The sequence below is a fragment of the Epinephelus moara genome, chromosome 3, assembly GCF_006386435.1.
Source record: "Epinephelus moara isolate mb chromosome 3, YSFRI_EMoa_1.0, whole genome shotgun sequence".
Taxonomy (NCBI): Eukaryota; Metazoa; Chordata; class Actinopteri; order Perciformes; family Serranidae; genus Epinephelus; species Epinephelus moara.
Genome location: NC_065508.1, coordinates 12,420,509 through 12,446,512, shown reverse-complemented (window position 1 = coordinate 12,446,512; position 26,004 = coordinate 12,420,509). Strand labels below are relative to the sequence as shown.

Sequence of the window (26,004 nt, the reverse complement as noted above, 5' to 3'; positions counted from 1 at the left end):
TAATTTCCATTGTTTAATGGTCACAGTTGAAGCACATGATATAAAAGAATATTTACACCGATAGTTTAAAATAAAACAAACAAAAATCAGTTTTTGACAATACACAGGCATACCCAGCAGCTGCTACTATCTAAGCATGCTCCCCGAAAGTAGCAACCACACATTAAAAAAAAGCCACATTAAAAATTAAAAAGGGAGTAAAGTGCATGTATGACAGACCTCCCTGTACAGACGTTTCTGATAGACTGCAGAGAAGCTTCACTTGCCAGTCACAGGCACACTCCTAAAATGTGTACAAAAGACAGTTTAAAAAAAAAAAAAAAAAAAAAAGGAAAGTACACACCCACGTAGTAAAGTTGTGCTACACAGTCGCACTCACACACAGACACAAACCAGATATAAAAACATGTACAGTTCCTAAAATGTCAACACTCACAATATAGACCTTTACATCCCGAAGAGAACATAGCAGAAAACTCACAAATATACACTCTGCCTTCAGCTCCCGATCCCCTAACCTACCCGTTCTCCCACACAGTGATACATACACAACATGTCTAGTCTGAGTGGCATCAGAACTGAGAGAGGACACAAGAGAGACGAGTTTACTTCAGTTCGTCGAGTAGAGAAGTTGAAATTGTTTCTGACTGAGACGGAGACATTCCAGGAATCCAGAGCTTGTCATGTGTGCAGCTCAGATTTGGTTCAGACTTACTGAGGTATTGTGTAGTCAAAAAAAACAAACAAAAAAAAAAACAGCATGCCTCTTCTCTTTGCATTTTTTTAAATAAATTGCTGCACAACAATGCAGCCTTTTTTGTCAGTTGATGTTCCTTTCACCAGCTCTGGATACACATTTCTTTGGGGGAAAACACAAATTTGTTGCGTGTGTGTGGTTCGACCTGAGCTCTTTGTGTGTTTCAACGCACAACCAATGTTTAAAATCAGTCTCCAGACAGCAGAATTGACTTTGATTGGTATTATTTGTCAGTATAAAGTATTTCTGCCGCATGAATCGACATTACAAGATCATTAGAACCAAATCTGCAGGTTTGAGAAATGTGTGTGTGTGCTGAATTGATTTTGGGCAGAGTCATTTACCTGTTAGACTGTACCAGCCGGATCATTTTCTTGGCAGCTACCCAGCACAACTTGCAAATATTGATGAAGAGACGTGACAGCACGAGAAGAGGAAAACAGAGGCTACATTCCACCTTACATCAGGTCGGACTATTCAATGAACAAACAGCGATCAAGTAAATATCAAGTTCATGATGGAGGAACCAGCGATGACATAGAGAGTGAGTATGTGAAGGCTCAGGCGTATTAACATTTGAAACAAGTTAATCATTTGGATGATTGTTTTTGCTGCCTTTTAAATGACGTTATACTACACAGCGCTTCTTCCAAATTGACTTACAGTTTTAATTTCAATTGACGGGACCCTTCATAGCCTTGTCACTGTTCCTGCACTGAGAGAAGTGTCCCTTGGCTGATCTGCAGCGAGAAAACTGTACAGAAATGTCTCGACATATCCTTTAAGGCAAGAGGCATTGGTTTGTTTCGCTGAATAAATCCAACATTACACACTTGATTTCCATTTCTCACAGGTGTGCATGATACCGCTCTCTCTCTCTCTCACACACACACACACAAACACACACACTCACACGGTGAGGGTTACATGGTGTGGTAAAGGGTGCTAGTAGTTCTTTTCTTAAGCCGCCTCAGGGGGTGAGTCCTTCCATATTGCTGCCTTGTTGCCGCAAGTGTCAGCGCAGGCAAGTGCAGAGAATCTTGGTCAGAGTTAGGGAGTTCTCTTCTCTGCAGACTAGATGGCGGAGAGACTCCTGGTGAGGTTTTTCCAGCTTCAGGGAGCCTCTCCGCATCAGTCCCAAGGGCTTTTAGCTGCTGGTCGGCTGAGGAGGGAGACTTGTGGACCCGCTGCTTCTTGGACTCGTCGCTTGCTGTGTGGATCGGAGGTTCTGCAGAGGACGGAGCCATAGAGGAGAGGCTGAACTCCCACTCACTCAGGTCATTGGCGAGCAGCTCCAGACAGCCCAGTTTGGCCAGAGAGGCTGAGCGCTTCATCAGGGATGGAGGTGTCAGTCCTGCTTGGCGAATCCTCGCTTCCACCTCTCTGACCCTCCTCTGGACGCCACTACCTCGCTTCTGAGTAGTTCCGGCACCGAGGCCGAAGATCTGGTCCACACATCTGGCCTTGCCGGCTCCGTCCATGCTTACCTGCTGCAGGAAGGCACCCAGCTCACACAGAGTCTCCCATGTCTCTCTCATGATGATGTCACTGTGATGTCCCTCTGTGAAGCAGTCCCAGTCTGTGTCTGACTCCAACTGTGTCACACCCTCTAAACACAGGAAGTTTACAGAGGCAAAGGGAGAATGGGCCAAGCGGTGGAAAGACGAAGAGGTAGAGAGCAATCTTGTGTCAGCAGGATGGAGTTTGTGTCCTATTGTGCTTTCGTCATTATTTCCTAGTGTCCCCATCTCAACTACATCACCACTCTCCCTTTTAACTGGTCCAACCTTCCCATCATGCTCCTCCTGCTCCTCCTGCACAGTGCTAATTTCTGACACCTGTGAGTCAACTGATGCATCCTGTGGATTCAACACTGTCGCTGCATGGACACTGGGTGGACGTCGCTGAGAGCTGGAGGAGCTGCCGGAGAGGGACGGTGGAGACGAGGAGGGTGACGGAGTCTCGTGCTCCTGTTTCATTCTTTGCTCCAGCTGTCGCGTGACGCGCCGCACAGACCCCCTTGTCCAATCGCTGTAGAGACGAGCAGGAGCCGCCTCCTCCTCTTCTTCTTTGTTTGTCACTTCCTCTTTAACATTATCAGCTTCCTTGTGTGATAAAACATCTCCATCTATTTCCTGCCTCGACTTCCTTTCTTCCTGTTCCTGGGGGCCCAGAGGCTCTGTGTGCACTGCAGGCTTCAGCCCTGTGACCTGCACAGGGACGGTTGTTTCCTACAAAGACAAGAGAGATAACATAAAAAGACAATTCAGTTTAAATGCGAAATGAAAGTTTAAATACATCTGTAAAGCTATTAAAAAGAAATTCAACTAAGACAGTGTGATTTGACAGATACTCTGCATTGAGTGTTCCACCTTTTGCCACTGGGTGGCGCCTTTGACTCAAGAAAACAAAGGCAACAAAGGCAAACTAATAATTTGAGACCAAATTGAACTGCTCAATACACTTAATACTCGATACACAGGTCAATACACTTTCAAATGTTGTAAAATTCTGATTTTAGAGAATTATTTGGGTAATATATATGACATCGTGCATCTTAAAAAAAAAAAAGTCAAAACATCCGCACACTTGTCTCCAAACACCCAAATTGAGACTTTGGTAAGAGCAGGGGAAGAGCCTGAGAGATGCTCTAAAGAAAATTTATGCGACTCAAAGATAAGACAATAATGTGGGCTTTTGCAATGAAACTAAGTGTACAGTAGTTTGGGGAAGTTCTGCTACAAGCAGCAGCCGTACCTTTCTTTTCTCCTCCTCCTTCCCCTCACTGGTGGAGACCTCCTGAGGCAGTGTTTGTTGTTCCTTGCCGCAACTCTTCAGCTGGGGCGACTGCTGCACTGCAGCACAGTGCGTTTTACCATCTTGACTCATTTCCTTGAACTTTTCTCTGGCACTGAAAAAGTTAATGTGATCTGCGCTGTGGCCGAACAACAACTCGTTGTCTTGTGGAATGGCACTGGGGTAGCTGATAAAATCACTAGTGGAGGGAGGATGTGCTGCTAAACCGTCCAAGCACATCTGTTGGTCACAGTCTGTTTTTTTGACAGGCACTTGTGCGGAAAGACTCTGGGGTCCAGCCTGTTGTGTGCTTGGTGTTGGTGTTGTCGTGGGCTCAGGCACTGACACGAGCATCGGTTTCATCACAGGCAGAGAGCTGGACAACACCTGGGGTTTGATAACCTCATCCGTGCAGACTTCAGTTGAGGATGGGGCAGGAGAGAGGGGGAGGTGGTGAAAGGATGGAGGCGGGTGAGGCTGGCCCACTACAACACTGTGTGCAACAGTCACCATGTCTGTCTTCTGAGGCTCGGGCACTACAATGGCAGCCCTTGGCTGGGAGAGAGGAGGTGATGAGGACTGCTCCTCAGAGTCACATAAGCCGTTGGAGAGCGGAGGAGACGGCAGAGACACAGAGCCAGCTGTGGACTCGGGACAAGGGGGGTCCAACTGGCTGATTTGGATTACAGCAGAATGAGAAGGAGCCTCGAGGCTTCGAGCTTTAGCTTCGCGTGATAGAGCTGCCACCCCCTCAGAGGACGAGGAGCTGAGCTGTTTGGAGTGGATGCCGGTATCAGGTTGACTAGTGGAGTGTGTTGCTTTGCCAGTGATGGCTGAAGTTCCCAGTGAATCCAGCAGTTCTTTCACAGACGGACCAGACGTGCTGCCGGCCTGGTTATGGGGATCAGAGCGACCCAAGCTGTGCGGTTGGGCGTAAGATTTAGACAGTGGCTCATGGTGCTCAGACAGGTCGCTGTCAGAGTGAGAACGCCACAGTTTGTTGTGCCTCTGCTTGCTGTAGGAGGGGTGGGGAGAGAAGTGGCACAAAGAGAGAAAAACATTTTTATTGTCTTTTCATGTCACTCGTATCATCTTCATGCAAACATATGAACATGCACATGCACGCTTTTAATGTCATAAAGTTATTGCGCTAAATGTATTGTGTCACAGATAAAGATGATGCTTGTATGAAATGCATTTTAAAGCCACTGATCTTTTTTTATTTTATTTAATCAACAATGGATGAAATGACTGTGATTACGTAGAATGTGAAAGGGGTCAATTTTTGTTTTGGTTTTCTGGCCTCCAAACTCAGCTTTCATCAACCTTGTTTACAGCAAGCAGGTGTTTTCTGCAAAAAGCCAAGCGTAGGCTACCTTCACAGTGTCAAAGGGCAAACAAAGTTAGCCACTAGCTATTGAACACAGTGGAGCTTTAACAGCTAAAAATATGTTTTTCTCCAGTAAGTGGAGAACAGACCAGAGCTAAAAGCAGAATATAACATACATTTACATGTCACATGGCCAGAGACACAACTCCAAATGAATGCTATTGTTGCTATGTGTCTGCTGGATGTGAATTGTGGGCAAATTCAAGAAATTGTTCTGGTTTCAAGTTACTGATCTACAAATTGTATATAAAAATAATACATTAAAATCCTGAGCACATCTTTGAAGTTACACTATCAGCTACTGTCCATAAACAGTATCGCCAGTGAAACTAAAAGTGAAAGCCAACCCCAGCTTTGTCCACTTGGCATGTCGCCTCACTGTAATTGTGTATTTCCGGCACTGTCTTAATGAATTTCAGAGCTTCCTCTTGGATGCATGCTGCTTACAGTCTGGTACCTTGGCATCATATTTTATAAAGATAAAACTAAGAAATAAGAAAATACTGAGGGCAGGGTCTCTGCAGAAAATTACACCACCACACACTTCTAGTGGGTCCTGAGTAAAAGTTACGAGGAATTACTTCTATATGAGTCCATTCATTGTTTTTTAGGAAAATCCCACTTAGTATATCTTGAAGCAGTTTAAAATAGTTCAGCTCTGTGTGCCCTACCTGGCCAGCAGAATGCCTTGGTACTCCTCCAGCTGTCTCATAAAAGAGGGGTTCGGTTTGGTCACAGCTCGACGCTCCTTGACATAATCAAAGGCCTTTTTCAGATCCCAGCCAAACTCCTTCATGGCATATGCTATCACCGTGGCTGCAGAGCGACTTATGCCCATTTTACAGTGCACCAGGCACTTGGATCCCGCTTTCCTGGAGTAGATATGAAGAGTCAAGCAGATATATCAGCCTATCATTGTCAGCAGTTACAAGAACAACAGGAACAGACACTCCTTGATAAGCAGATGAGAGAAAAAGTAGAGAACATGCAGTCATTTGAAACTCACTTGGCTCTAGTTATAAACTTGTAGGTGTCGTTCCAATAAGCAAGCAGGTCGGTGGCCTCCTCATCGTAAACACGGATGTTGTGGTACTCAAACACGCCGGGGAAGAAGTTATCAATCTCCCTCGTTACATTCAAGATGTATTGGACCCTGAGTGAGAAAGAGACGTGAATCATGATAGGAAAGATTACAAAAAGATAAGGGAGATGATAAGATAAATATGAGACAAGGATATTTTAACACAAAACCGTTTGTTTAATTCAAACAAAAGTATTGTTTAGGTCTTATCATATGTGTCTTTATATTTTTTATTGACTTCAGTACAGCTTGTACTGTGTGAGTTGTTGTTTCTGTCCCCCTCCTTACCCGCTCTTCTGCAGCTCCTCCAAATTGGATGCATTCCACTCAGATCCCTGAAGGAAACAAAAGCAATCCTCAGACTAGTTCAGAGCCTTCAACTGAGCTTTTCATAATGCTTAAATCCTGTTGCAAGGCATGCCTGACATCAAATGTGCACTCCAAACCAAACAAAGACAAAGAACCTTAAAATTTGGAGAAACTTAGAGTTACACAAGACTATCTCATACTCTGCCAGGCTCCTCAGACATGGATTAAGCCTAAGGCACAACCGATGTTCATACATTCTACTTAAAAGAACTGAGACGCTGTCTATTCTTGAGTGTTCTTATCAATTAATTGGTGATCTAGCTGCTCTGGTAGTTCTTCATCCTGTGGATTTCAGTTTAATTAGACCAAGACTGTTGCCAAATACAGCAGTGGTACTCCTTAGGTGTTCTGAGTCAACCCACCAAGAAGACGTGATCAAAGATCTCCGTAGGACTGTCCATCTGGCCCAGAATGACAATCATCTCGTTGTCGATGAACTCCTTGAACTCTCGCAAGTTGCATGTCATGTGCATTTCCAGCTCTGTTCGGATCTGTGGAACACATCCGGCCAGGGAACAGACAAAAACACCCATAAAATCTTAAAACAGCAATCTAAACATAAAATGCTGACATCACATTTTCTAAGTTAACACTGGTGACTAAAAAGGAACTCGAATGTCAAGAACAACTCCTTTTTGGGAAGGGCTAAATTTGTTGCAGTGATGGTTGTGTGTGCTTGGAGCATCTTCAAATCAAGCATCTGAAGCACTGACTCACCTCTTTGCAGGTGACATTCTCGAGGTCTTTCTGCATCATGATCTCCCTCAAACTGCTTTTGATCTGACGCTCTGTCAACTCTCTTTCTGTAGGTCTGCAGAAACATCATGACATTGAAATATGTGAACTATGTGCAAGTCCATTCAATATATGAAGTACTGCTGCGAACATACATCATGGCATACGGAGAAGTCATTTAATGCTGCTATATGTACACTCAAATATGGAGTTGGGGGGTCCTTGTTGAATTGTGGTGAAATAAAGGTCAGCATGATATCATCAGCGAACCCTAGTTGTTCATTTTCCCTACATAAATCTTTTGTTTCATTACATATTTTTCCCCTGGTCATCCACGCCCCACCTACAGTGGCTCTATAACCCCCTGCAGGCCTGCCCCACAGTTTGAGAACCACTGATCTAGAACAAATATTTAAAACTGGAGAGGAAGCATACTCTGTATGATCTGGATACTTACGCATCAGAGAAGAGAACGGGCGAATCAGCACGATGTGACTGCACATCCTGCATGGCGTTCCACTCGTTGATGCGTGCCTGGTCGGAGCAGACCCTGCTTTGATAGTAGCTGACCCAGGTGAGGAACAAGCTGCCTGGGAAGTAGTTGTGGCAACGAGCCACCTCGCATGCTTTATGGAGTGACTGGAGGGCCGACCTGCAAGTAATTGTGAGTGAAAAATGAGACAGGAGATGAAGGCGATGGAGTTTAAGCTCATGAGAGAAAACAAAACTTTCAAATAAATGACAGTGACATGCTTTGGCTACCAAGATTAACATTTGCAAAACAATAAAAGTGCAGATATCTGTTCCCACCATGTCGTGTGATTAATGCAGTGTGACTCACCACATGGCCTGCACAGAGACGGGCTTGAATACATGCACTCTGTTATCAGTCGACACACTGAAACCCCTGGGTGCAAAAAGAGAGGGAGCAAAGAGGAGAGAGATGAAATAAAATTTCAAAAAAGACAAAGCTAGCCATTTTAACAGCCTGGTGTTTAGTGTGTGTTAGCCCTGTGTTTAAAACATGTCGAATATTTTCTTACCCATCTCCGTCCAGATGTATCAACGTGTCGCTCCATAAAGGCAAAACCAGCCCTACAGAACATGAGCTGGGAGGGAAAATATTAAATTTAATGCACAGTATCAAAACAAGCAGGCACATACAAGCTTGAGTATTTGACTGTCTCACCTATCTACAGGACTGAAATCCATTCCCAGCACCACGCTCTCCTCCGTGTCTTGACGACCATTGGTTGAGACCACCACCATGTAGCGGGTGATCTGGGTGTGGATACTCTCCAAACGGACCGCCTGGAGCAAGAAAAACACCTTCAGTGTCTTCGACAGCTGACTGAAAACCTTAAGAATGAACGTTGTGTTTGTGTTACAGTGTGTACGCACCAGTTTGATGTTGTCCTCCGGTCTGAGGAGAGTGAACATGGTTTGTAGATGCTGCTGGATGTCTCCTGGTAAAATGACAGTGATAAAAAACAGTCAAGAACTGCAGTTATGAATAAATGACAACTTTTTGCCCCCAGCAGTCAATTGATTCTGGGAAAGAGCTTTCACCTCACCTGCATGTTTGCTGCGCAGCTGTGAGAAGCGAGAGGCAGATGAAGAAGAGGAGCCATTTCCTCGAGGTAAGAAGAGAGCAGCTCCTTTAACTGTCAGGAAACTTTCACTGATGCTGGATAGACAGAGAGAAAAAATAAAGTGCGTGAGAACCATCTATGAAGACTGATAACATTCAACCTGGAAAATGCCTTTTTTTATCTGAAGTTTCCCCCAAAAAAGACACTGCAATTGGCTCCAACTCCATTTTTTTTAAAGTTAAAGAAGAATAAGACATGTCTTTGTGGTGCAAATGTCTAGTTTGTCGAGTTGAAACAGTTCTTTGATTCACTGATTAGTTCAATAACAGAAAGACAATCAGCAAATCTTTTGATTCATCAAACAGTCTCAGCTTCTCAAATGTGAGGATTTTATGCCTTTCCCCATCTTACATGAAAGTAAACTCAATGTATTTTGGTTTGGAATCATAAATCGGACAAAACAAACCACACAAAGACACTTGTCATGGAAATTTCCATCATTTTATGACAATTCATACATTAAATAAATAAAATATGTGTCCTCTTACTGCTACAGTGATGACACATAAAGCAAACACTGTTGCTGGTGTTGTGGGGATGATGTCTTTTTATTCCCCAACTTAATGAAACAGAAGCTTTTGTTCTCCATCATGAAAACATCTGCTGAATATTGAGCACGAGGGATTTTGTTGTCAAGAGGTTGAGTGTGTTTCAATAATGGTGATTTAATCTTATGTTTTCTTAGAAAACACACGTGGCATCCTGTCCAAACAATGTATACAAAATAATAATGGAGAGATTTATGTGCCTTTATGACACTTCACTGTGCAGTTTACAATATGCAGCAGCTGGTTGCAATAACTTGCTGACTTAAGTTGCCAAGACATAGGACTAGGCAAATTGGAGAAAATTAAATATCACAGTATTTTTGACCAAACATGTCAATCTCGATATCCTGACAATATTGTAGGGTTCACTATTATATTTACACAATGACATTTTTGATAAATAGTCATCAGTAATGTGGATACAATGACTAAGTGGGTAAAGGCAAATAAAAAAACAGCCAGAACTGTCCCTTAAGTTCAGAAAATGACATCACTTTACTGTAAGGCAGCCATTAAAACCAGGAAAAGACAACACTAATGATATCCAAAATCTGACACAATATCTAGTCTCATAACACCACAGATATAATATCAATATATGTCACTGACTGGACACGTTGATAAAATGTCAGGAGGCTCGATAAACAAAGACATCTTGAGTCACAGAGGGAAGAAAACAAACAAACTGTCCATCCATTTAACCGTCCAATTCTTTTTCACATGAACCAGCAGTTGTTATCTTTGTACTCTGCAGATAATCACAACTCAACTGGCTGTGGCCGAGACTTTAGCACTTTATGGCACATAATTGAGCAACTACCTGGCATGAAATTGGCATTTCTAGCTAAGCTACTTGGTGCTGCTCTCTAAACAACAGAGTTATGTAATGGGCTTAAGATTCCCAATGCATTCCTTTGATTTTGATGTTGCTCTGGTGTTTGTTTTTAAATCAAGGCCACAACGATTCCACCTTCAACTATTTTGTGGCCTGGGGGGGATTAAATTGGCACCACTGTGTTATGAAACAATAGCATGAGTGCAGATTCACCACTAACACCAGTGATCCCTGGCTGTCCATATTTGTCACTCCATACTGGCGGTAATGATAAATATAAGCCAAGGCTAAGGAAGGAATATCAGAAACAGGAAGTCCCATTCTGTCACGGTCTGCTGAGAGGACGAAAGAGGAGAGGGACAGCAGTATTTACAAAAGTGACAACTAGGAGGTCTGTAACTTCAGAACAGCAGCTTTAAAAGCATCCACTTATAATTCAGAGTTCGAAAAACGGAAGTTAGATATTTGATGTTACAATATCTCGACCCACACTGACATTAAAAAAGTCTACCATTTGTGAAAAATTCACATTAGACTGCTGGATCTTGTTCACCCTCCCTAGGCCAACAGATGAATCAACAGCAACTGGGATTGTGCACACCAAAAACACCGGCAACATCTGCATATGATGAACCTACAACCACCTACTACACACATACTGTTAATTAAATAAATTAGTAAATAAACGATAAACACATTTTGGAATCTGTCTGACTGTCGACACACTGCGCTGTGTGCTATTCTAGAAGATCACAACAGAGGCTAACAGCTGAGCTTGCACTCTTTCACCAGCTGTAAATGCAGACTCTACAGGACAGATGTCTGATACAAGCAAACCAAGTCTTGACTTGGTTGACCAAACACACAAATAGCCGATAAACGCCAGTGACATTCCCGGCGTTTGCTCTCTCAAGACACACGGCTCAAAGATTAATCACATCCTCTGATTCATGAACAATCTGCCGCAGGTACATTGTGTGCCTTTCCTGCTGTGCCCCCTCAAGATGAATTTTAGTCGTGTCGAGAATGAAAAAGCAAAGCGAAAGGTGGGTGGCGGAGTGTGCATGTGAGGAGATGATTATGGCATCTGGCAGACGGAGCAAAGGGAAGGAAACCTCTTCCTGCAGCCACTGACTGCTGCTGTGCTGTCATATCCTTCCCTTTAATCATCATGGGAAAACCATATGCCTTTGTCATACAAACACCGTGAGCAAATACTGGAAAGCACAGTGAATGAGATTATGACCTGAGTCAAGTCAGGATGTAAGGGGACTGCCCAAGTAAGCTTCAAGTTAGAAATACAAATGTCCACTCACTGATATTATACAAACCTAGAATACAACAGCCTTAAGACGTTACTGCAATTCACAGTTAAATATTTGTATACACAGACAGCCTGGAGCTCTGAGCACGGTGTGAACTTACAGCTGATAAATGTCCCCCTGAGAGATCACGGAGTTCTCGGTGAAATGCGGTCTCATCTTAACCCCGCAGCAGGCGCAGAAGCAGCCGGCTGATGAGCTCCGTGGCGCGGTCACAACACCGGGAGGCATCGCTGCTCTGGTGGCGGGAGCAGGGCGCACAGGAGCCGGTTAGAGCTATCGGCAGTCGCGGTTGTGGTGCGGACGGACGGGGGGAGGCGGGGGTCACTCCGCACTGGCGGACGGACGGGGGGAGGCGGGGGTCACTCCGCACTGGCAGGGCAGTTGTGAAAACGCAGAGGCTCTGCTGAAGTCTCCCTAAGATGTTTTGCTTATAATGGACATCTCGGATTTTAGGAATTATCCGTCAAACACGATATCAAACAACAGATTTAAAAAAGCGCGGTGATATAACACTCATAAACGGCAAAGGTACTGACATGTTTCACACATGCTGTAGCGGAGCAGGTGACTTAACATCTGCTCAGTGACACTGTTTCATTTATCTGCAGCAGGCTGCGGTAAAAACTGCCGCGGGAGGGGAGGAGACACATATGGTCCAATGGGTGAAATCAGCCGTCTGTCGAAAGCTGTATGAGGGTTATTAGTGCCACGGTGGGGGGAAAAATATCACGACGTGAGTTTGCAACAGCCCCAAGATGTTACTGCTATTCATGTAGGTTTCTTTGAACCTTGAGTACCAAATGCTCCTGATGCACATTGGAGGTAATTTTGTCCGCATACCATGCAGCAAGAAGTAGCTGCTCAAGAAGATGCTCACTGCTTGTGTAAATTACGTGTCAAAGACCTGTGGTACATCATTATGGCACTACACTGAATTTAGGTTTGGTTTAGAGAGCGATGTGGCACTGTCTAGGAATTCTTTATTACTGATAATTGTAGGGCTGGCCCCTGAAAGCAGAAGATTTGAATCCTAAGTTGACTTCCTCAAGTCAAGCATTTGAGTTTTTTTGATCCCGAGGAAGAGTAGCTTCTATATAACGTTATCTTCTGCCTGAATTTACAGCTCACAGCAACTTCACACTATAGTGTCGGCAATAAATGTTGTTGCACATTTGTGACCTGTCATTAGCACAGTTAGTACATATCGGAGGGCTAACTTGGCTTGTTTACGATACTACAGGAACGTCACTGTCATCCTAAACATCCTACTGAGTCAAACTCTTGAACACTAAATGGAAAAAAGAACAAATAGGCAAATATTTGAATAGCCAAATCTGATTTGACTGACTGACACAACTCTGAGTTGGGTACAGCCCCACTTGATAGTCTGTTTGTTAAGGTATTTTTTTCACACAGCACACAGCAGTCCTGTTGGACTTGTGCAGGTGTAACGCAGTCAGCACAAAGACAAGGTGTATATCAGCAGCCGCCTCTGACTCATGCAGCCTGACAGGCACCCCTCTCCTGCCCAGGAGGGTTGGAGAAGGAGACAGAAAGGGGGAAGCGCCAACGGGTAGGAAACAGAACACTTTTAGAGACACACTGTACAGTGCCAGAAACAGGTATTGGTAACAAACACGACAAAGAAGGAATGAAAATTTGCCATAAATCGGGAAATGCAAGAGAACTGTGACCCCATGGGGAAACTGGGAAAGGGGAATAAGCGGGAATCTCCCTGGAAAAACAGGAGGTTTGGCATGTATGGGTCTGCCATTGCCCGAAATGTCGCCACATTTGTGACGCCTCACGAAGTAGATAAGGGAGCACAGTCTGACGTTGTGACCTAAAAACTCAGTTTTCCCTGTCTACACTGGAAATTGAGCTTCTGAAAGTCTTCACCCTGGCTGGAATTTTACAAAAGGTCTGTTTTCAGTGACCTAAAACACAGTTTGCATGCGAAAGAAAGGCCAACGTGCACAGAAAAAGCTATGTTTTAAAATATACCCGTGTACATGTGGACAAGGCGACAGTCTCTATCTGTCAGGAGAGGATTTTCTGGTTTTAGGCTAGTGTCATTTTTGTCCTTAACACCCAGCCCTACAGACAATTTGTTCTCTTCTCTTTTCAACAACTCCATTAGAAACCTGGCATCATCGCTTTCATGACAACACTTCTCCTGATTAAGCATTAATTACTCCTCATACACAGAGAGGCATCGCCTAGAGAGTGTGGGCCACTCACTGATCACACTTGTGTTGTCTGTGACCGAGTTGTGTAACCACCTCTCTAGGTCTGTAGCCTTTAGGGAAAATTCTCACCGCAGTCAGAGACACCTGACACCTAATGTGCTGCTGCTTCCAGCGACACCACAACAACAACAACAACACAACAACAACGGAAAAAGGATTGAGAAATCAAAAATGAGAGGTCTGGGAGCCCGTGAACTGAGGAGAAACTTGACCTTAGACTTGGTTATGTTGCTTGTTGATCCCTCGTGGTTTCAATGTAGAGGATAGATTACAAACTCAGGGTAAATATGTTGCCACCGCACCTGACTGCAAATTCATATCACAAGATAAACAACAACTGCAGTGGTGTTTTTCTGTTCGGTCCATCTGTGGCCTATGTAATATGTATGAGCTGTGTGTGCTTTTATGTTTTCGTACACTAACATGCTGTCCTTGACCCTCCTTCATCAAGCAGCCAGGTGGTGTTATTCAGTAGCAAGATGAAGTGGGTCAATTAACTCCATGATGTTACAGACTTGACCTCCTCCCAGTCTTTAGCATATCAAAGTACACACATTAGATGGTGTAACAATAAGCAGTAATGGAGGCAGAGGTATACAGCAGAAGGTTAAGAGTTCAGTGTAGGCATAAACAGACAAAAGATACACTACTAAGGCTTATATGACTTAAGTACTCATGAGGAGGCTTTCATCCCTGACTGGTCGCAACCACTCAATCTGACAGTTAAGCAGGGTTTATACTTCTGTGTTGAAACGATGCCGTACATTCACCTCCCCAGAAATGTGACAACATGTGGTGGCAACACAGACCTCCTGTTTTTTATTTAAACAAGACATTGTGAAGACAATAAAGCCTTCAGCAAAAAAAGCATTTAAAGTCTTGTGTGTGATTCCTCCTGGCCCCGTGAGAGTAGCAGAAAAGTCTGCTAGCTAGGTTCATTTATGCAACAGGAATTGTCATAGGCTTATGCTAATAACATTAGCATGCTATATATGTGGGGAAAACATGCTTAGTACAAGACAACTGTTCTGTCTGTGAACATTTATACTGACAACGAATTTTGTACTTTTAATATTGTCACTATCAAGCCTTGTTTCATGTGGGTTTTAGGTGTGTTTGGAATCCACCACCTTTACTGCACTTCAAAGAAACTCAACACAGTGGCACAGAAACCGCACCGCTAACTAGCATTTTAAATATGTAATTGCAGAGCGACAAGACACACCATCGCACAAGTATGGATGCTCACAATGACGTAGCCCACTAGCATAGGCTCTGCGTAGAGCCTACGTACAACTATAAAACAGCTGTTACACAATCAACACCTCAGCTTCCTGTTCAACCCTGTGTGCATCCACCAAAGCCTTCCTTGTCTTGTCATGGAGTTACTTTCCCCTCTTCTGACTGACTTTCTCATCACACTGAACCCCAAAAATGATGTCCACCTCCCTACCCTCTTTCTGAAACGGGTCTCATCAAATTAGAAAACAACAGTTACATCTGTTGTAAAGGCATTTTAGGTCTGGCTTGGTGGCATTCGTCATTATACTATGGACTCTACAGCAACCCACATGCTTACGTTTGTGGTGTTAGACCCATCTCTCAAGTTCCACCTTACTGTTCTCTCATTTGACTGCTGAAATTCACACCAACCAATGACGAGCAGTGAAGGATGTGGTTGTTACATGCAGACAGACATCGGACACTCCTCTGTTGCTCTTGTCTCCACGTTTACAAACACACATGCAGTCACCCTAGCGATTACAGCATCACATATATAATACAGTACACCCATGGCTATTCAGTATTTGGCTCTATCTATAGATTTGAAGCACAGAAGCACCTTCAATACACACACACACACACCATTGATAAGTATTTGTCCTATAATCAGTTGAGTGTTGTGCACAGACAGGAGGTCAATCTGATTATTTATAGTCCAAATCAATCTGCCAGACAACATATATTGGATACAACAGAGTGAGTGAAAATAATTTATTGGGGAGTCTTAGAAGCACACTACCTAACGTGTGAGGTGAATGGAAATGAGTAGAGAAAACTAATAAATCAAAATAATATCCTTCCCATTCAGACAAATAACTTGATTGCGCTTTTTTTCCCCCATCTGACTACGCAATTATATAGATTATAAAAGACCAGAAATAAGCATCATAATAACTTCCTCTTCTCCCCCCTTATTCCTCCTCTGTAGGTGCTCCAGTGACGTTGCTGCTTTAGCTGCCGTCATTGCTCTGCTGACGTCACTGACTTTAATCAGCAGCACTGCAGTGGGCCCCAACTCATGCAGACAGACATACTGCATAAAGCCTTATTACAGTCTGAATGAATGTCACTACCTGTGTAGGAGATGAGCTCTGCAGCAGCTGCTGGCTTCTACGGCACGACAGGCACAGACATCAGCAGTGGGGCACATTAATTCAGTATTTCAGTGTGCAGGCTCGCTTTTATTAAATCATTTTTGCCTCTTTGCCAAAAAACCTGAGAGCACTGGGATGTGAATACAACAGTGAAATTAAAAAGACAAGTGTGTCCCTCTGGTAGTTGTTCATTTATCTCTTGCTATTTGCTAAATATGTGTTGAAGTCTTTTTTAAAACAAAATCCCTCCTTTCTCTTTCTGCAAAACATAAAAGGTATTAGGGTGACTAGCTGACCCCGCCCACAGCTTAAACCTGCACTTGACCATTAGCCAGCAGAGGTAGTTAGCAAAGCAATATAGTAGAAGGTGTGTGTAAGCTGGGAAAAACTTTGTTTACTGGTCTGCTTTATTCATTATCATCCTCCTACTAGTCTAACAATGCTGGTGAGGCAGGTGTGGGTGAGAGTGCACAGTTTACATCTCGGTCTACATCTCTGTATCTTTCTACAGCTATGTACATCACCAGCAGATACAGGCCCCGTCTGCACGTACATGGATACTTTTGAAAATAGATAACTTCCTCTACGTTTTGGTCTCTCTTCCACACAGTCACTAAAATGGAGATTTTTGATAAAAGCCTTCTAAGGTGTAGATTTTCTAAAACTGGGGAAACTGACGCCATCTCCTCAATTAGTGCATGACCATTGATGCTTTGTGGAATAAGCACAAGTTCTTGCCGGACTGCCTGTTTGTTAACGTTTTGTTAGCACAGTTTGGTCTTATGACTACTTTACACCTAAATTTAGTATTACAGCACCACTTCAGGAGCAAACAACGACGTCTGCTGCACCAAATGTAATGTTGTCTACCTCAGATGATCATGACATTTTGGATGAGGCCTGGTGGAACAAGAAGATTGTGGGACAATTTCGAAAGTAGGATAGTTGTCGACAGGGAGAGGAAGGGAAACTTTTGCATGTCCAGAGCATCACTCTTACTGTGAGTGAGCTCCTTCATCCTTTCATTGAAAAGGAATCAGTGGTGATGAGACCTCCAGTAATGTTATGTGATTTGAAAAATAGGTATCCTTTTCACTTTACTACCTTTTGCGACAACTGGAGACTGCTGAAGACAGCTAATGCCAGCAAGCGTTTGGAGTTGTTTTTGCATTCTAGTATGGACAGAGATATTTTGTAAAACAAAGGTCAGGTGGACAGAATTTTTTTTTTTAAACAGAGCGGGGGAAAATCCATTGACATGTATTTATATAATATGTGTAGACAGGGCAGCAGTGTATTTGTCCATACAGCTGATTTAAGGCTTTCTTTAACCCAGTGATTGACGTATGAAAACTGAGTGTGGAAGTTATCAAGTCAGACAACTGCACAGCTAGAAATATGTGACTATTTTACTTGACAAGATAAAACTGCTCCTCTCTTGTGAAGCTCCCATGTCATGGGATGGTAATGGTCTTAGACAAACTGTCACATTATGATCTTAAGGAATAAAATAAAAATGTTTCTGCATTGTTGGTGGGAACTACAGTAAACAAAGCCGCACTTGTGATGTCTTAGATCAATACTCTGTATGAATGGCTATCTAGCCTGGTGGAAAAAAAACAGGCAGCAGTCTTGTAGTGGAATGAGTACTTAGATCTTTTACTTAAGGAAAAGTAGTAATACACAGTGTAGAAATACCATTACGAATACTGCATTCAAGATGTTATTCAAGTAGAAGTACAAAAGTGTTTAAATCAAAATTTACTTTAAGTACTAAAAAGTAGCCAACCAATATCAATTGAATGTTGCAGCTGGTAAGGGTGGGGCTAATTGTGGTGACTTTTTATACTGCTCTCTAGCCAAATCTATTATACATCATATTTATTTGTTAATCAAATCAAATAAATGGTAGAGTAGAAGTATGAAGAAACATAAAATGGAAATACTTCAGTAAAATATGGGCATCTTAAAACTGTACGTCAGTGCATTTTTTTTAAATAAAAGTAGTGGTTAAATTCCGCCACTGACTGTCAGTAACCTACCAGATTAAGTCTTGAAATCAATTTTCACACTAGAGAAGTATTGAGCCACTACCTAGAGCAATGCGACTGACTAGCAGCACACAGACAGTAAGTTCAAAAAACAGTAAATAAACCATTCTCATCATCTACCAACACTCCCCCATTCAGATGGCAAATTACAATATCTCCTGACCTCTGCAGCCCAGTACAATCCAGTATAATATACACAGCTCCACACTGGTATAAAAGCAATTCAAAGAGGCTTTGGAAGTCGAGACAAGGCCCAGCTCCTCACTATGAACTTGATATTCATATGTGTTCCTTTGAAAAAATGCAATGGCATGTCTGTAACAAGTAACAAGGTCATTGTGTAACATAGTACATACAGCAGGTTCCCAATGGTCACCAAAGCTTGACAGGGGGCTTTCTTGATTTTGAAAACCTTTTTAAAATATACTATGAGCCTTTATTTCAGCACGTCATTTCTTTCTGTGAGGAAAAGTAAATTAAATTTTAATTTTAAAGTTTAGACTATTACAATAGACAAAAACTGGGGGCATGGTGAAGACCTGAACACAAGCTACACTCTCAGAGCCTTCATTCTCCGCTAAACAGCCTCGTCCTGCATTAGAGCGTGGTAAGCACTTAAAATAACCAAAGGACTAACAGAACAATGGCCAATGGTCAGGGAGAAGAAAACACTGAATTTGTCAGAAAAGTAGCCTATAAGTGTGTGTGATTGTTGAAAAAACAAAGACAGATAATCGTGTGGAAGGTTATTAAATACATCCAGAGAACTTGTCTGATATAAAATTCACAGGAAATCTTCTGCTCAAAATTCATCCAAATCGATCGTTTTACACAAACTTTCTGCAGTTATTGCGTTCACTGTTTGGGTTAACTGTTGTTCAGTTGTATTGAGTATAATATGAATGAAAGATATGTCACTTAGTCAGGGGTTGCCAGTTCACTCAATGATACAAAATGGTCTCTTAAGGAAAAAGGATGGGAAGCACTGCTATAGAGGACCCTGCTTTCCACTGAAACCGTCACATTTGGCCACGTATGGCTCGATGAAAAGGGAATATAAAGAGTCATTGTTTAAATAATATTAGAATTTCAAAACAAGACACTGACAATATTAGTTTAGAAAACATTTCAGGCCTAAATCAAAATGATATTTGATCTAATACCTACCTCTGTGTACACACACACACACGCATACACAAACACACGCGCACATGCAGACACACACACACACACACGCACAAGCAGCCCCGCTATGTGAATATAGATTTCACTCCCAGCTGCACAAATACAGAAAGCCCTCTCAGTTAGATGGCACAGAGCTCCAATGACCAGACAGACACAGAGGCGCTGTGACTTTGGGAGGGGCTACCAATCTGCCCCTGGATCAGCAGTGCAGCTCCCCTGACCCACATACACAGACCTGACTCACAGGGAGCCTACTGCCCTCTAATGGACAGCCGGCACACCACAGTTAATTATCTCATACATGAGAGGATTTCAGGATTTCATCTGTTATTAAAGGGCCAAATAAAACAAAGACGGAAGTCAGGGTGTTACTGCAACAAGGGTTTACTGCTATCATGTGTATCTAGAACAAACAAACACAGCAGGCAGTAGAAGGAAATTGCTGATCGCTGGTGGACTGAAACCAGTTGAAAATGTGGTTGAGCGAAACAGGATAAACCAGATTCCAACTCCATTTCAATGCCAGAGGCAACAAGGGACAGCACAGGATTGTGAGGCCACAATAGCACGACAATAATACAGCAGCTCTTTGTACCAGCAAAGGAAGGAAATCTCGCAGCAGGGTCAGACACATTTAATGATTAATCATTAAGTGCTTCTTCAGGTAAAGTCTATTTTCTCCTGTTTGTCTAGGTCCGGCAATGACAAGTTTAGAGGTAAGGGGCAGCAATGTTATAGGCTAGGGGTGTAATGGTACACACAAGTCATGGTTAAAGAGTCATGGTTCGTTGCAGTACAATGGGAAAAACAACAAATGCTTAAGGATACTTTCTATTTCCTCTGACTAGACAGTAGTGCGAGTGTCAGAGACAGACAAAATCCTCTTGTTGTGGATTTCAAATATTTCAAATACTTGTGTATTACACTGAACAAACACTTTCCCAAATGCAACAAGTCACAATAGGCTATAAAATAAAAAACATCTCTGGCGGTAGCTCAGTCCATGGGGACTCGCTTAAGAACCAGAGGGTCGCCTGTCCAAGTGCCCGTATGGACCAAGAATGGAGAGTGGACTGGTAGCTAGAGAGGTGCCAGTTTGCCTCCTGGGCACTGTCAAAGTTGCCCTTGAGCAAGATACTTACACCCCAAACTAAGGCAGCCTCGCTCTGACATCTCTCCATGTAATGCATGTATGTGCCTGGTTCTGTTTGTGCATGTGCGCCTATGTGTAGATGACAACAAAGTGAAAAAAATGAATTTCCCCTTAGGGATTAATTAAGTATATCTTCTTCTTCTTCTTCTTCTTCATGCTATGAAACTGAAAACGAATTGGAGCATTAGGAGAAGTGTTACAAATTGTTCCACCTTGGCTGTACGCCAGTGTAAACGACTACTGCTTTAGTAATTGTTTAATCCTGCTCTGTGTTTACATCTAAAGGCTGTTTGAAAGCAGCGGGGAGAAGAAGTTAGGCCCTGGTTTGTTTTTTCCTCATTCCGGCTCATCTAGCTGTCGAATGTGCGATAGCATGTTCAATGTGTTTCCATTCATAGACCCTACAACAGTGGAGCAACATGACACACCGTCCTTGGTTTATACTTAACTCTCTTTGTTGCAGCTGTAGCTGACCTGGAACCTGCAGCTGTGTCTTCAAGCTCCACTACTGAATCTGCGTTCGCCTACGTGTCATTGACTTATACCCTCACCACCTGTTGCTCACAACATACAGCTCAAAGCTTCCGGTTGAAACTCACGCTTGTGAACTTTGGTTCTGCATTACGTCCATCAACTTATATACTGTGTATTCTGCATGCGGCTTTGTGCACCAAATTGTGACCCCCGTACCATGATGGTTCGGCACAAATATGCGAACCGTTACGGCCCAATAACAGCCCTCTGTTCAGACACTTCAACGTCTCTTTTAACGACTTTGCCTGGCACTACATTCCCAGTACAATGTCACCGTGATCTAAACATCTGGTTTATAACATCAAAATCCTGCTGCACATCAAACTGTGAGGTAATGGGAAGATGTTTTTTTTGTCAGTGTGACTACAAACAAGTGACAAATTAGACAGACATAGGTGTTACGAAATATGCAGACATTAATACAAGATGTATGAAACAGACATAATTTGATCGTGATAGAGCTTGTAGTAGTTTTTTAGCTTTAAATGTTCCTGGCCATGTAAGAAAGTGTGTCATATATTCACAAGTGAATAACTGTGACCAGAGAAATGTGCAGGTATGTGCGAGGAGGAGGACAGAGAAAAAATAGGTAAATAAATGGTTCTAAAATTAGTTTTAAAAACAAAATACACAAGAGGGGTTTTTTTGCACTGAGGTCACAGAGGGGAAAGATGGTGGAGCTTTGCCTGAGACAGAGCAGGTGATGCTGCACAATGACTGTCAATATCTTACCTCCTTGGCTGAGAGCGACGGTCATCCTCCCCACTACCCGACTCCTAGAGAGATAAAATGAGAAAATCACAGTTAATAATGTGTAAATATAAGACAATATTGGACGATCAACAACTGAGCCTGGAGACAGACACAACATGAAATTCAAATAAACATTATCATTTGGATTTTGATGCATTACAATGATAGTGTATACAGTATATGCAAAATCACAACACAAATTAAAACATATTTTTGCTATAGCAGGAAATAGCTGATAGTATATACATAAAAAAGTATGCCAAAAAAAGTATTAGTATTGTTGAGAACTGATTGAGAACTGTGAATAATAAGTCAGATTATAAACATAATTGTGGTGTTAAAGAATTTGATCAACTTTATCATGGTCCGTAAAGGACTGCGCAACTAGTTGCTTGGACCATCACCTTTAAATCAGAGAGATCATAATCAAATGTGAAAAATGTTTAAGCAACATTAAATAAGCTTCCAATTGAACAAAACAAGCAGTGGGACAAAATGTAAATGAATAAAGTCCCTCTGTTGTACGTTAGATAAAGCAAAAAGTAGCTTGTGTAACTCCAAACGCACAAGCACACATAAGCATGCACAAACATATCAAAAATGCGAGAAGCATCTAACACAGTATTCAGTCCTGCCTGGGCAGAGAGCGGCGGTGCAGAGAGACACGAGGGAAAGCAGAGTTCAGTTTCAACTCAATTTGCGCACTCTCCAGGAAAATGACCTCAGTGTGTTTTTAAGGTGTGGCTGGTCAGAGAATAACACATTCACACACAAAAACAAGCGGGGAAACGTTGAAGAGGGAATAAGAGACAAATCCAAATCACATTGTGGAATATGAAGCTTTGCTAAATGAGAGAGCTGAGGATTAGTGGCAGATTAACACCTCGCACTTATCTTGCAGGGCCTGGCTGGTGCTTATCTCGTTTACACTGTATGTGGGCTTTAGCCTTAACAATATTACAAAACCATTAACAGCTTCATAAAGGGAAGACGTGGATTACAGGTTGATGAGCACAGACAAAATGATGAACTTATGCGGAGCTGCCTGGGTGTGGGACGCTGGGTGATAAGGATGAAAAATAAAATCACAGTATTTTATTATCGTGTCTGAATGCACAGAAATGTTTGATGCAGCCAATTAAAATTGTGTGCATTGTATGTATATATGTATTAGTTAATTCTTTGGCTTAGTTATTGTTGAAGCAAAGTCAGTAATGGTCTGGATACCAGAGTTTACTGCCAGGTCTTGTGACACTGTTGCTGATCGTCTCTCGGCCACATTATCCAAAGCAGGTTTCTATTGCAGGCGACTCAATGGCACAACAGATATTTAAAACAGATCTTTTGGGTTGTTGAACACCTTATGTAAAGTATTTGACGCTGGAACCAATGAGTCCACAAAGGTTTCTGCAGTCAGAATCTTGATTGTATGTGTGTGAAGCAACACTGAGAATGCGTAAGAGGATATCTCTGATTTTTTATAAGTAATTATTTGTACTGTTAACAATGTAGTAGTGGAGTTTTTATCTTGGTTCACTAGATTGGACAGAGTTTCGGCTGTTGCGTATTTTGCATATGAAAATGTGAAAGGATTTTTCCAAAGCTTATGAAAATGTGCAGCCTGAATGTGCCGGCTGGGCAGGGATCTGCAGGACTGGAGTCAAGTCTCTGCTGCACTGGGAGTCACAAGCTACAGCATCTAGAGTCACCAGGTTAAAACTAGTAAGGCTTATCCCCTAAAGGCAAAATGTGTTGTACAGCGTGTCTGTATGTTTTCTCTACAAACACCCTTATTGCGAAGCAGACACACACCAGTGAGGCTGAGCAAATTAAACATAAGGTTCAAGTAGAGATGGTGAAGAAAAAAATAGCTAGCAGGCATCTCATGAGACTTAAACACAAGACTTCACACTCACTCACACACACATCACATGACAGCGAGACACAGGAAACCAGACATGTCTGTGCAATGCGTTATCACTGCATGCGTGTGCGGGTTGCAACTTGAAAGCATATTTCCACAAGAAAAACACTTCACATCCTTCACCACCACCATCTGCCTCACCTTGGTAAATTACACATATGCCTTCTTCTTCCTCTACTTTTACAGTTCATACTGAAAGAGTCCCTGCTCAGTGGCTCCCTATCACATCTCTAACACACATGATCATTCACAGGTCAAAAACTGTAGCTAACACTGAGTCAATCTGACTGTGTACACCTTGACACTGATTGCTACTGATGCTGCCTATTTTAACATTCTTATTACATATATATTTTGAGTTGCTCTAGATGACAGAACAAGTTACCTAAAACCTATGTATGTACAAAGCAAGACAGTTATCGTTATGCCTACTCACAGAACCTGTTTTACTCTGACAACACAAAAGGTGTGAAGGACAGGGTCCCTTTCAAGGCCACGGTGCTCAAAGGTAGTGTGTGAGTGACATTCTTGGCAAAACATGACTGCAGTTTGTGATCTGGGACACAGTGGGGGGTAGACAGTCACATATTTTTACCTGCAAATTTTAATATTCTACTACGTACAGCTCGGAAGTAAACACACAAAACAGTCTTCTGTTCTGATTTTACCGCAAGGTTGGGCAATATGCCAATACATCCTGTGAAGCGAGATTAAGTTGTCAACACTTAAAGATTTCGCTGTAACGTTTATCACTTATATAATGGTAGCTATCCCTTGTGTGTTTTAGGCCATTGTAGGCAATGTGAAAGACTGCTTTATGGCAACACTGGATTTTTAATTTGATTTATAAAGGTGTTTACTTCAAAAGCAGAGGCAGCAGTCCAGCATTTTTTTCCAAAAACACTATGTAACAATGTAAATCAATGTCACATACACCTTGATTTTAGATTTTATCAATGTCTCCACTTGTATTTTACTGGTGATCCATGGTGAACGTATAGAAGTTACAGATAACACTCCATCACATGATGTCACACTGACTGCTCCACTCTGACAAAGAAAAGGACTACTGAAGACACGCTGTCAAAAACACACAGCAGACCTGACACAGGAAGTGTCTGAAGTTGTGTGAAGCAGACAGAGAACACCGTCTGAATGGGAAACAGAGAGTGTGTATGCTTGTGTATCACTTCCTGGTAGTCTGGTGGGGTTCCCTGCTTCTGTAGAAACAAGAGAGCACAGAGAGTAGCAACAGGAAGAAAAACACCTGCTCCTCTGCTTTGCATGGACACACACCTGCGCGCACACACACACACACACACACACACACACTCATAAAAGAGACAGGTAGAGAAACGTGCAGACCAACAGGGACAAAGACTCACGTCCACAACCTTGTTTACCAAGACAGCACATAGCAATAATGCAAGAGTAAATGCCCGCATTCATGCGTGTCACAAGGCGTTTATTACGAGCGGAAGTGCCTGACATATTTCTTGGTAGATACTGTAGCTTAACCACAACTCTGTGACTAAAAACCTGTACTTTGCTAGCAGTATAATAATTTGCTGCCAGCTGGACGAGCAGCAAAGTCTACCAATCTTCCCCACCCTGTGGACGGCAGTTGGGAGTTTCTATTGAACAGATGTAGCTAACTGCCAGTTGAACCTTTGAACTGGCGGAAACGTTCACACTGGAACCATGTCAACAGGGGAGCACAATAAAAACAGAAGGGGAAGCTGTCCTTTGCTCGCAAGCGAACGCCGATAACAGCACTACCTTTTTTATAAAGAAGAAACGAAATACTTTCGAGCAGGATAAGTTAGGAGGGAGCAGGAACCGCACTGATAACTGAAAATGATGAGCAGCTATATTTCACGCATGCGCAGGAGTACAAAGGCAAGGCACTTTATGACAGTCAGCAGCCGACAAAAACACAGCGGAAATGAAGCCTAAAACAACCGTCGACAGCAAACAGATTTGAGTTTGGTGGCGGTGGCAGCGGTGGTGTGTGGAGGTTCAATAAAGGCGGCTCTTACCGAAACGCAGGGGCTGGAGCTGGTGCTGGGGGTCGGTGAACGCTGCACGGTAACCAGCGCCATTCAGCGACCGGGAAGCGGACACCTGAGATGAAGCGACAGCGGCGAGACGAGCATAATTGATTTGAGGGGGAGAAACCCCAGCTGTACCCGGGTTGTTGGTCTTCTCTCGTTTGTCCTGGCTCCTTCTCTCTCACCGTAGACTGTTTGACTACTCCCCGGCTGTTTCCTCTGTCAGCGCCGCCTGCGC

General features: G+C 42.8%; 1 protein-coding gene across 1 annotated transcript; it reads right to left on the bottom strand.

Annotated features, from left to right (window-relative positions):
* On the bottom strand, positions 1-26,004 carry ssh2b (slingshot protein phosphatase 2b). The gene is made up of 15 exons (XM_050040643.1): positions 25,755-26,004; positions 21,771-21,814; positions 8,703-8,815; positions 8,530-8,594; positions 8,318-8,439; positions 8,172-8,237; positions 7,970-8,035; positions 7,586-7,780; positions 7,111-7,204; positions 6,756-6,884; positions 6,313-6,359; positions 5,950-6,096; positions 5,615-5,815; positions 3,515-4,568; positions 1-2,988 (listed from the first exon to the last, which is right to left on the bottom strand). The coding sequence occupies exons 1-15, from the start codon at positions 25,815-25,817 to the stop codon at positions 1,681-1,683; spliced, it is 3,714 nt and encodes a 1,237-aa protein (XP_049896600.1). The 5' UTR covers positions 25,818-26,004; the 3' UTR covers positions 1-1,680.

Excerpts from the sequence above, each read along its gene's own strand:
- ssh2b (XM_050040643.1), bottom strand. The coding sequence starts at position 25,817 with ATGGCGCTGGTTACCGTGCAGCGTTCACCGACCCCCAGCACCAGCTCC. Across the intron at positions 4,569-5,614 it reads CAAGGCATTCTGCTGGCCAG|CAAGCAGAGGCACAACAAAC; the intron begins GTAGGGCACACA and ends CCCCTCCTACAG. Across the intron at positions 2,989-3,514 it reads AGGAGGAGGAGAAAAGAAAG|GAAACAACCGTCCCTGTGCA; the intron begins GTACGGCTGCTG and ends TTGTCTTTGTAG.